This window comes from Oncorhynchus masou, chromosome 1 (assembly GCF_036934945.1).
Source record: "Oncorhynchus masou masou isolate Uvic2021 chromosome 1, UVic_Omas_1.1, whole genome shotgun sequence".
NCBI classification, from domain to species: Eukaryota; Metazoa; Chordata; class Actinopteri; order Salmoniformes; family Salmonidae; genus Oncorhynchus; species Oncorhynchus masou.
Window position 1 is genome coordinate 3,012,363 of NC_088212.1, and position 12,500 is coordinate 3,024,862.

The 12,500-nt window shown below is 54.5% G+C and overlaps 1 protein-coding gene across 4 annotated transcripts in view; it reads left to right on the plus strand.

Moving 5' to 3' along the window:
- The window catches only part of pdzd2 (PDZ domain containing 2), a 197,690-nt gene that overhangs the window by 110,826 nt on the left and 74,364 nt on the right, over positions 1–12,500 (plus strand). For all 4 annotated transcript variants that reach the window (XM_064929142.1, XM_064929218.1, XM_064929302.1 and 1 more), the window contains one exon: positions 5,750–5,898. In XM_064929142.1, coding sequence (XP_064785214.1) covers positions 5,750–5,898 — 149 coding nt within the window. The remainder of the gene's footprint in view (positions 1–5,749; positions 5,899–12,500) is intronic.

Genomic DNA, 12,500 nt, shown 5'->3' on the forward strand with positions numbered 1-12,500 from the left:
GACCTAGTCGTAGTAATGTGTAGCTGCTGTGTTTTCTCTCAGGCTATTGAACCAGGACCTAGTTGATGATGTGTCGCTGCTGTGTTTTCTCTCAGGCTATTGAACCAGGACCTAGTTGATGATGTGTAGCCTCTGTGTTTTCTCTCAGGCTATTGAACCAGGACCTAGATGATGATGTGTAGCCTCTGTGTTTTCTCTCAGGCTATTGAACCAGGACCTAGTTGATGATGTGTCGCTGTTGTGTTTTCTCTCAGGCTATTGAACCAGGACCTAGTTGATGATGTGTCGCTGCTGTGTTTTCTCTCAGGCTATTGAACCAGGACCTAGTTGATGATGTGTAGCCTCTGTGTTTTCTCTCAGGCTATTGAACCAGGACCTAGTTGATGATGTGTAGCCTCTGTGTTTTCTCTCAGGCTATTGAACCAGGACCTAGTTGATGATGTGTAGCCTCTGTGTTTTCTCTCAGGCTATTGAACCAGGACCTAGTTGATGATGTGTAGCCTCTGTGTTTTCTCTCAGGCTATTGAACCAGGACCTAGTTGATGATGTGTAGCCTCTGTGTTTTCTCTCAGGCTATTGAACCAGGACCTAGTTGATGATGTGTAGCCTCTGTGTTTTCTCTCGTCTACTGATGATTAGATACTTCAGTTGTAACTGGCTCTGTTGCGCTCCCATTCGACAGTTCAGAGACAACATTAGTTAGCACTGCTCTTACAAAGTTACACTCGCCTATATATACAAATGTAAACGTCCCCAGTGTTGCATGGGCTCGTGGTTGTCTTGCTATTAACTACACAGGCTGTGTGACCTTGGTCGACTCGTCGGTAGGCTAAATAAATACAACAGAACCTGATTAACAGAACACTGATGAAGGAAATTAAAAAGGCTGGGTGATACCGGAGCGAGAGAGAAGGCAGATACTCTACTCCTCTCTCCATTCCAGCTCCACTCCTCTCTCCATTCCAGCTCCACTCCTCTCTCCATTCCAGCTCCACTCCTCTCTCCATTCCAGCTCCACTCCTCTCTCCATTCCAGCTCCACTCCTCTCTCCACTCCTCTCTCCATTCCAGCTCCACTCCTCTCTCCATTCCAGCTCCACTCCTCTCTCCATTCCAGCTCCACTCCTCTCTCCATTCCAGCTCCACTCCTCTCTCCATTCCAGCTCCACTCCTCTCTCCATTCCAACTCCACTCCTCTCTCCATTCCAGCTCCACTCCTCTCTCCACTCCTCTCTCCATTCCAGCTCCACTCCCCTCTCCATTCCAGCTCCACTCCTCTCTCCATTCCAGCTCCACTCCTCTCTCCATACCAGCTCCACTCCTCTCTCCAGTCCAGCTCTACTCCTCCCTCCATTCCAGCTCCACTCCCTCTCCATACCAGCTCCACTCCCTCTCCATTCCAGCTCCACTCCTCTCTCCATTCCAGCTCCACTCCTCTCTCCATTCCAGCTCCACTCCTCTCTCCATTCCAGCTCCACTCCTCTCTCCATTCCAGCTCTACTCCTCTCTCCATTCCAGCTCTACTCCTCTCTCCATTCCAGCTCCACTCCTCTCTACATTCCAGCTCTACTCCTCTCTCCATTCCAGCTCCACTCCTCTCTCCACTCCTCTCTCCACTCCTCTCTCCATTCCAGCTCCACTCCTCTCTCCATTCCAGCTCTACTCCTCTCTCCATTCCAGCTCCACTCCTCTCTCCATTCCAGCTCCACTCCTCTCTCCATTCCAGCTCCACTCCTCTCTCCATTCCAGCTCCACTCCTCTCTCCATTCCAGCTCCACTCCTCTCTCCATTCCAGCTCCACTCCTCTCTCCATTCCAGCTCCACTCCTCTCTCCATTCCAGCTTCACTCCTCTCTCCACTCCTCTCTCCATTCCAGCTCCACTCCTCTCTCCATTCCAGCTCCACTCCTCTCTCCACTCCTCTCTCCATTCCAGCTCCACTCCTCTCTCCATTCCAGCTCCACTCCTCTCTCCATTCCAGCTCCACTCCTCTCTCCATTCCAGCTCTACTCCTCTCTCCATTCCAGCTCCACTCCTCTCTCCATTCCAGCTCCACTCCTCTCTCCATTCCAGCTCCACTCCTCTCTCCATTCCAGCTCTACTCCTCTCTCCATTCCAGCTCCACTCCTCTCTCCATTCCAGCTCCACTCCTCTCTCCATTCCAGCTCCACTCCTCTCTCCATTCCAGCTCCACTCCTCTCTCCATTCCAGCTCCACTCCTCTCTCCACTCCTCTCTCCATTCCAGTCCCACTCCCCTCTCCATTCCAGCTCCACTCCTCTCTCCATTCCAGCTCCACTCCTCTCTCCATACCAGCTCCACTCCTCTCTCCAGTCCAGCTCTACTCCTCCCTCCATTCCAGCTCCACTCCCCTCTCCATACCAGCTCCACTCCCCTCTCCATTCCAGCTCCACTCCTCTCTCCATTCCAGCTCCACTCCTCTCTCCATTCCAGCTCCTCTCCTCTCTCCATTCCAGCTCCACTCCTCTCTCCATTCCAGCTCTACTCCTCTCTCCATTCCAGCTCCACTCCTCTCTCCATACCAGCTCCACTCCTCTCTCCATTCCAGCTCTACTCCTCTCTCCATTCCAGCTCCACTCCTCTCTCCATACCAGCTCCTCTCATCTCTCCATTCCAGCTCCACTCCTCTCTCCATTCCAGCTCCACTCCTCTCTCCACTCCTCTCTCCATTCCAGCTCCACTCCTCTCTCCATTCCAGCTCCACTCCTCTCTCCACTCCTCTCTCCATTCCAGCTCCACTCCTCTCTCCATTCCAGCTCCACTCCTCTCTCCATTCCAGCTCCACTCCTCTCTCCATTCCAGCTCCACTCCTCTCTCCATTCCAGCTCCACTCCTCTCTCCATTCCAGCTCCACTCCTCTCTCCATTCCAGCTCCACTCCTCTCTCCACTCCTCTCTCCATTCCAGCTCCACTCCCCTCTCCATTCCAGCTCCACTCCTCTCTCCATTCCAGCTCCACTCCTCTCTCCATACCAGCTCCACTCCTCTCTCCAGTCCAGCTCTACTCCTCCCTCCATTCCAGCTCCACTCCCCTCTCCATACCAGCTCCACTCCCCTCTCCATTCCAGCTCCACTCCTCTCTCCATTCCAGCTCCACTCCTCTCTCCATTCCAGCTCCACTCCTCTCTCCATTCCAGCTCCACTCCTCTCTCCATTCCAGCTCTACTCCTCTCTCCATTCCAGCCCCACTCCTCTCTCCATACCAGCTCCACTCCTCTCTCCATTCCAGCTCTACTCCTCTCTCCATTCCAGCTCCACTCCTCTCTCCATACCAGCTCCACTCCTCTCTCCATTCCAGCTCCACTCCTCTCTCCATTCCAGCTCCACTCCCCTCTCCATTCCAGCTCCACTCCTCTCTCCATTCCAGCTCCACTCCTCTCTCCATTCCAGCTCCACACCTCTCTCCATTCCAGCTCCACTCCTCTCTCCACTCCTCTCTCCATTCCAGCTCCACTCCTCTCTCCATTCCAGCTCCACTCCTCTCTCCATACCAGCTCTACTCCTCTCTCCATTCCAGCTCCACTCCTCTCTCCATTCCAGCTCTACTCCTCTCTCCATTCCAGCTCCACTCCCCTCTCCATTCCAGCTCCACTCCTCTCTCCATTCCAGCTCCACTCCTCTCTCCATTCCAGCTCCACTCCTCTCTCCATTCCAGCTCCACTCCTCTCTCCATTCCAGCTCTACTCCTCTCTCCATTCCAGCTCCACTCCTCTCTCCATTCCAGCTCCACTCCTCTCTCCATTCCAGCTCTACTCCTCTCTCCATTCCAGCTCCACTCCTCTCTCCATTCCAGCTCCACTCCTCTCTCCATTCCAGCTCCACTCCTCTCTACATTCTAGCTCCACTCCTCTCTCCATTCCAGCTCCACTCCTCTCTCCATTCCAGCTCCACTCCTCTCTCCATTCCAGCTCCACTCCTCTCTCCATTCCAGCTCTACTCCTCTCTCCATTCCAGCTCCACTCCTCTCTCCATTCCAGCTCCACTCCTCTCTCCATTCCAGCTCCACTCCTCTCTCCACTCCTCTCTCCATTCCAGCTCCACTCCTCTCTCCATTCCAGCTCCACTCCTCTCTCCATTCCAGCTCCACTCCTCTCTCCATTCCAGCTCCACTCCTCTCTCCATTCCAGCTCCACTCCTCTCTCCATTCCAGCTCTACTCTTCTCTCCATTCCAGCTCCACTCCTCTCTCCATTCCAGCTCCACTCCTCTCTCCATTCCAGCTCTACTCCTCTCTCCATTCCAGCTCCACTCCTCTCTCCATTCCAGCTCCACTCCTCTCTCCATTCCAGCTCCACTCCTCTCTACATTCTAGCTCCACTCCTCTCTCCATTCCAGCTCCACTCCTCTCTCCATTCCAGCTCCACTCCTCTCTCCATTCCAGCTCCACTCCTCTCTCCATTCCAGCTCTACTCCTCTCTCCATTCCAGCTCCACTCCTCTCTCCATTCCAGCTCCACTCCTCTCTCCATTCCAGCTCCACTCCTCTCTCCACTCCTCTCTCCATTCCAGCTCCACTCCTCTCTCCATTCCAGCTCCACTCCTCTCTCCATTCCAGCTCCACTCCTCTCTACATTCTAGCTCCACTCCTCTCTCCATTCCAGCTCCACTCCTCTCTCCATTCCAGCTCCACTCCTCTCTCCATTCCAGCTCCACTCCTCTCTCCATTCCAGCTCCACTCCTCTCTCCATTTCAGCTCCACTCCTCTCTCCATTCCAGCTCCACTCCTCTCTCCATTCCAGCTCCACTCCTCTCTCCATTCCAGCTCTACTCCTCTCTCCATTCCAGCTCCACTCCTCTCTACATTCCAGCTCTACTCCTCTCTCCATTCCAGCTCCACTCCTCTCTCCACTCCTCTCTCCACTCCTCTCTCCATTCCAGCTCCACTCCTCTCTCCATTCCAGCTCCACTCCTCTCTCCATTCCAGCTCCACTCTTCTCTCCATTCCAGCTCCACTCCTCTCTCCATTGCAGCTACACTCCTCTCTCCAGTCCAGCTCTACTCCTCTCTCCATTCCAGCTCCACTCCTCTCTCCACTCCTCTCTCCATTCCAGCTCCACTCCTCTCTCCATTCCAGCTCCACTCCTCTCTCCATTCCAGCTCCACTCCTCTCTCCTCTCTTATAATGCCATTGTTCCTCATTAAAGGGGAGGATAGTTCTAATGTCATTGTTCCCCATTAAAGGGGAGGATAGTTCTAATGTCATTGTTCCTCATTAAAGGGGAGGATAGTTCTAATGTCATTGTTCCCCATTAAAGGGGAGGATAGTTCTAATGTCATTGTTCCTCATTAAAGGGGAGGATAGTTCTAATGTCATTGTTCCCCATTAAAGGGGAGGATAGTTCTAATGTCATTGTTCCTCATTAAAGGGGAGGATAGTTCTAATGTCATTGTTCCTCATTAAAGGGGAGGATAGTTCTAATGTTTGGTTTGACTGGCTGTCCTCCAGTAAAGATTATACCGACAGTTTTAACCTCTGTCATTGACAGCAGTTACCCACTGGGCACACCCTGGTTGAATCATGTTGTTTCCACGCCATTTCAGTGAAATTATGTTGATCCAACGTGGACTTGAGGTCTGTGCCCAGTGGATAATTATGCCGTGTTATTTCATGTGGTGACTAAAATTGAGGTCACGTTTAGACAAATATAGGGGCATGGGGCTCTATAATACGGTGAAGATGGAAGAAGATGATTCGATTGTGAGACTTCATGTCTTTTGATGCCATTTGTTTCAGGGGGCGGTAGTCGTCTGGAGTCTGTTGGAGAGGATGACGAGCTGATCGTGGAGAATGGAGAGGAGGGAAGTGACATGGTGGAGAAACCGACAGGAGGCGGACGCAAACACTCCTTGCCTCAGCAATTAGACACTGTGGGCGTCCGACAGGTCAGTAGGTCAAAGGGCACAGGAGCAGAGGTCAGGGGTCGCCAGGTCAGTTTCTGGTGGAAGGTGCTATTCATATTCATATTATTAATGTACAATGTTCATGGCTAGAAGGGATACGGTTTATCTGATGTCAAACTCCCACAAGAGTCTGCCGAAGTTGGGACTTGAAGGAGTGATCAGAATCAATTTTCTTTTGATCAAAGTAATTATATGGGGGGGGGGGTTTCACAAAAATGTAGACATTTTTGGTGAAAATCACTATGATAACAGTGCTGGTACGGAGTCTAGTTGATAGGTAATTGACGAGCTGGGCTGTTCCTCGGACTCCGTGTGTAGGGATTTATACAATGCTTGAACAAGGCTATTGAACTTGACATTGGGAGCACACTTAAATTCACACAGGACACCGGATAGGACAGGAGAAATACTCCAGATATAACAGACTGACCCTAGCCCCCCGACACATAAACTACTGCAGCATAAATACTGGAGGCTGAGACAGGAGAAGTACTCCAGATATAACAAACTGACCCCAGCCCCCCGACACATAAACTACTGCAGCATAAATACTGGAGGCTGAGACAGGAGAAGTACTCCAGATATAACAGACTGACCCCAGCCCCCCGACACATAAACTACTGCAGCATAAATACTGGAGGCTGAGACAGGAGAAATACTCCAGATATAACAGACTGACCCCAGCCCCCCGACACATAAACTACTGCAGCATAAATACTGGAGACTGAGACAGCAGGGGTCAGGAGACACTGTGACCCCATCCGACAATACCCCCCGAACAGGGCCAACCAAGCAGGATATAACCCCACCCATCTTGCCAAAGCACAGCCCCCACACCACTAGAGGGATATCTTCAACCACCAACTTACCATTCTGAGACAACGCCACGTATAGCCCACAAAGATCTCCGCCACGGCACAACCAAGGGGGGGCGCCAACCCGGACAGGAAGATCACATCAGTGACTCAACCCACTCAAGTGACGCACCCCTCCTAGGGACAGCATGGACGAGCACCAGTAAGCCAGTGACTCAGCCCCTGTAAAAGGGTTAGAGGCAGAGAATCCCAGTGGAAAGAGGGGAACCTGCCAGGCAGAGACAGCAAGGGCGGTTCGTTGCTCCAGAGCCTTTCCGTTCACCTTCCCACTCCTGGGCCAGACTACACTCAATCATATGACCCACTGAAGAGATGAGTCTTCAGTAAAGACTTAAAGGTTGAGACCGAGTCTGCGTCTCTGACATGGGTAGGCAGACAGTTCCATAAAAATGGAGCTCTATAGGAGAAAGCCCTGCCTCCAGCTGTTTGCTTAGAAATTCTAGGGACAATTAGGAGGCCTGCGTCTTGTGACCGTAGCGTACGTGTAGATATGTACGGCAGGACCAAATCAGAGAGATAGGTAGGAGCAAGCCCATGTAATGCTTTGTAGGTTAGCAGTAAAACCTTGAAATCAGCCCTTGCCTTAACAGGAAGCCAGTGTAGAGAGGCACTGGAGTAATATGATCAATTTTTTTGGTTCAAGTCAGGATTCTTTCCGTCTCCCCATCTCTCCCCTCTCCCACATCTCTCCGTCTCCCCATCTCTCTCCTCTCCCACATCTCTCCGTCTCCCCATCTCTCCCCTCTCCCACATCTCTCCGTCTCCCCATCTCTCCCCTCTCCCACATCTCTCCGTCTCCCCATCTCTCTCCTCTCCCACATCTCTCCGTCTCCCCATCTCTCTCCTCTCCCACATCTCTCCGTCTCCCCATCTCTCTCCTCTCCCACATCTCTCCGTCTCCCCATCTCTCTCCTCTCCCACATCTCTCCGTCTCCCCATCTCTCTCCTCTCCCACATCTCTCCGTCTCCCCATCTCTCTCCTCTCCCACATCTCTCCGTCTCCCCATCTCTCTCCTCTCCCACATCTCTCCGTCTCCCCATCTCTCTCCTCTCCCACATCTCTCCGTCTCCCCATCTCTCTCCTCTCCCACATCTCTCCGTCTCCCCATCTCTCTCCTCTCCCACATCTCTCCGTCTCCCCATCACTCTCCTCTCCCACATCTCTCCGTCTCCCCATCTCTCTCCTCTCCCACATCTCTCCGTCTCCCCATCTCTCTCCTCTCCCACATCTCTCCGTCTCCCCATCTCTCTCCTCTCCCACATCTCCCCGTCTCCCCATCTCTCCCCTCTCCCATGTCTCTCCGTCTCCCCATCTCTCCCATCTCCCATGTCTCTCCGTCTCCCCATCTCTCCCCTCTCCCATGTCTCTCCGTCTCCCCATCTCTCCCCTCTCCCATGTCTCTCCGTCTCCCCGTCTCTCTCCTCTCCCATGTCTCTCCGTCTCCCCATCTCTCCCCACTCCCACATCTCTCTCCGTCATCCCATCTCTCCCCATCTCTCCCCTCTCCCACATCTCTCCGTCTCCCCATCTCTCTCCTCTCCCATGTCTCTCCGTCTCCCCATCTCTCCCCTCTCCCACATCTCTCCGTCTCCCCATCTCTCTCCTCTACCACATCTCTCCGTCTCCCCATCTCTCCCCTCTCCCACATCTCTCTGTCTCCCCATCTCTCCCCTCTCCCATGTCTCTCCGTCTCCCCATCTCTCCCCTCTCCCACATCTCTCCGTCTCCCCATCTCTCCCCTCTCCCATGTCTCTCCGTCTCCCCATCTCTCCCCTCTCCCATGTCTCTCCGTCTCCCCGTCTCTCTCCTCTCCCATGTCTCTCCGTCTCCCCATCTCTCCCCACTCCCACATCTCTCTCCGTCTCCCCATCTCTCCCCTCTCCCACATCTCTCCGTCTCCCCATCTCTCCCCTCTCCCACATCTCTCCGTCTCCCCATCTCTCCCCTCTCCCCACTCTCTCCGTCTCCCCATCTCTCCCCTCTCCCACATCTCTCCGTCTCCCCATCTCTCCCCTCTCCCACATCTCTCCGTCTCCCCATCTCTCCCCTCTCCCACATCTCTCCGTCTCCCCATCTCTCTCCTCTCCCACATCTCTCCGTCTCCCCATCTCTCCCCTCTCCCACATCTCTCCGTCTCCCCATCTCTCCCCTCTCCCATGTCTCTCCGTCTCCCCATCTCTCCCCTCTCCCACATCTCTCCGTCTCCCCATCTCTCCCCTCTCCCACATCTCTCCGTCTCCCCATCTCTCTCCTCTCCCACATCTCTCCGTCTCCCCATCTCTCCCCTCTCCCACATCTCTCTGTCTCCCCATCTCTCCCCTCTCCCATGTCTCTCCGTCTCCCCATCTCTCCCCTCCCCCATGTCTCTCCGTCTCCCCGTCTCTCTCCTCTCCCATGTCTCTCCGTCTCCCCATCTCTCTCCTCTCCCACATCTCTCCGTCTCCCCATCTCTCCCCACTCCCACATCTCTCTCCGTCATCCCATCTCTCCCCGTCTCTCCCCTCTCCCACATCTCTCCGTCTCCCCATCTCTCCCCTCTCCCATGTCTCTCCGTCTCCCCGTCTCTCTCCTCTCCCATGTCTCCCCGTCTCCCCATCTCTCTCCTCTCCCACATCTCTCCGTCTCCCCATCTCTCCCCACTCCCACATCTCTCTCCGTCATCCCATCTCTCCCCGTCTCTCCCCTCTCCCACATCTCTCCGTCTCCCCATCTCTCCCCTCTCCCACATCTCTCCGTCTCCCCATCTCTCCCCTCTCCCATGTCTCTCCGTCTCCCCTCTCCCATGTCTCTCCGTCTCCCCGTCTCTCTCCTCTCCCATGTCTCTCCGTCTCCCCATCTCTCCCCACTCCCACATCTCTCTCCGTCATCCCATCTCTCCCCGTCTCTCCCCTCTCCCATGTCTCTCCGTCTCCCCGTCTCTCCCCTTTCCCATGTCTTTCCGTCTCCCCATCTCTCCCCTCTCCCATGTCTCTCCCCTCTCCCATGTCTCTCCGTCTCCCCATCTCTCTGCTCTCCCACATCTCTCCGTCTCCCCATCTCTCCCCTCTCCCACATCTCTCCGTCTCCCCATCTCTCCCCTCTCCCACATCTCTCCGTCTCCCCATCTCTCCCCACTCCCACATCTCTCCGTCATCCCATCTCTCCCCATCTCTCCCCTCTCCCACATCTCTCTCCGTCTCCCCATCTCTCCCCACTCCCACATCTCTCTGTCTCCCCATCTCTCCCCTCTCCCACATCTCTCCGTCTCCCCATCTCTCCCCTCTCCCATGTCTTTCCCTCTCCCCTCTCCCACATCTCTCCGTCTCCCCATCTCTCCCCTCTCCCACATCTCTCCGTCTCCCCATCTCTCCCCTCTCCCACATCTCTCCGTCTCCCCATCTCTCCCCTCTCCCACATCTCTCCGTCTCCCCATCTCTCCCCTCTCCCACATCTCTCCGTCTCCCCATCTCTCCCCTCTCCCACATCTCTCCGTCTCTCCTCTCTCTCCCCCTTTTCACCCTCTATCCCATGTCCCATCTCTAACCCATCTCCCCCGTCTCCAACCCTCTTCCTCGTCTCCCCCCTCTCCCCCGTCTCCACCCCTCTTCCCCATCTTTCCTGTGTCCCCCCCCCATCTTTCTCCAGACCTCTCAGTGCTGGCTGGGTCATGGATCCGGGGACGTCTCACGCCTGTCCTGGATGGGCTTTAAATAGGTTCTAAGAGCCTGTTCTGCTCACTCATCAGGCTGATAGATAGATTGTACAGTCTCCTTGTCCCCACAGGTTGATTTGTGTGATAATAACCCAGGCCGAGGGACATCAAAGCCCAGACCAGCCTCTCAGCCTGCCTCTCCTTCTTTCACCACAATGCTTCTCGTGGCTTCGCTAATTGCTGTGTTTAATCAAGGCTAGATTGGCCAGACAAAGTGTCCAGAGTCTTGTAATACACTATATACTGTAGTCCAGGGGCTTTCAGACTCAGTCCAGGGGCTTTCAGACTCAGTCCAGGGGCTTTCAGACTCAGTCCAGGGGCTTTCAGACTCAGTCCAGGGCTTTCAGACTCAGTCCAGGGCTTTCAGACTCAGTCCAGGGGCTTTCAGACAGTCCAGGGGCTTTCAGACTCAGTCCAGGGGCTTTCAGACAGTCCAGGGGCTTTCAGACTCAGTCCAGGGGCTTTCAGACAGTCCAGGGGCTTTCAGACTCAGTCCAGGGGCTTTCAGACAGTCCAGGGGCTTTCAGACTCAGTCCAGGGGCTTTCAGATTCAGTCCAGGTGCTTTCAGACTCAGTCCAGGGGCTTTCAGACTCAGTCCAGGGCTTTCAGACTCAGTCCAGGGGCTTTCAGACTCAGTCCAAGGCTTTCAGACTCAGTCCAGGGCTTTCAGACTCAGTCCAGGGGCTTTCAGACTCAGTCCAGGGGCTTTCAGACTCAGTACAGGGCTTTCAGACTCAGTCCAGGGGCTTTCAGACTCAGTCCAGGGGCTTTCAGACTCAGTCCAGGGCTTTCAGACTCAGTCCAGGGGCTTTCAGACTCAGTCCAGGGCTTTCAGACTCAGTCCAGGGCCTTTCAGACAGTCCAGGGGCTTTCACACTCAGTCCAGGGGCTTTCACACTCAGTCCAGGGCTTTCAGACTCAGTCCAGGGGCTTTCAGACAGTCCAGGGGCTTTCACACTCAGTCCAGGGCTTTCAGACTCAGTCCAGGGGCTTTCAGACAGTCCAGGGGCTTTCAGATTCAGTCCAGGGGCTTTCAGACTCAGTCCAGGGCTTTCAGACTCAGTCCAGGGGCTTTCAGACTCAGTCCAGGGGCTTTCAGACTCAGTCCAGGGCTTTCAGATTCAGTCCAGGGCTTTCAGACTCAGTCCAGGGCTTTCAGACTCAGTCCAGGGGCTTTCAGACTCAGTCCAGGGCTTTCAGACTCAGTACAGGGCTTTCAGACTCAGTCCAGGGGCTTTCAGATTCAGTCCAGGGGCTTTCAGACTCAGTCCAGGGGCTTTCAGACTCAGTCCAGGGCTTTCAGACTCAGTACAGGGCTTTCAGACTCAGTCCAGGGGCTTTCAGACTCAGTCCAGGGGCTTTCAGACTCAGTCCAGGGGCTTTCAGACTCAGTCCAGGGCTTTCAGACTCAGTCCAGGGGCTTTCAGACTCAGTCCAGGGCTTTCAGACTCAGTCCAGGGCTTTCAGACTCAGTCCAGGGGCTTTCAGACTCAGTCCAGGGGCTTTCAGACTCAGTCCAGGGCTTTCAGACTCAGTCCAGGGGCTTTCAGACTCAGTCCAGGGGCTTTCAGACTCAGTCCAGGGGCTTTCAGATTCAGTCCAGGGCTTTCAGACTCAGTCCAGGGCTTTCAGATTCAGTCCAGGGCTTTCAGACTCAGTCCAGGGCTTTCAGACTCAGTCCAGGGGCGTTCAGACTCAGTCCAGGGCTTTCAGATTCAGTCCAGGGCTTTCAGACTCAGTCCAGGGCTTTCAGACTCAGTCCAGGGGCTTTCAGACTCAGTCCAGGGCTTTCAGACTCAGTACAGGGCTTTCAGACTCAGTCCAGGGGCTTTCAGATTCAGTCCAGGGGCTTTCAGACTCAGTCCAGGGGCTTTCAGACTCAGTCCAGGGCTTTCAGACTCAGTACAGGGCTTTCAGACTCAGTCCAGGGGCTTTCAGACTCAGTCCAGGGGCTTTCAGACTCAGTCCAGGGCTTTCAGACTCAGTCCAGGGCTTTCAGACTCAGTCCAGGGGCTT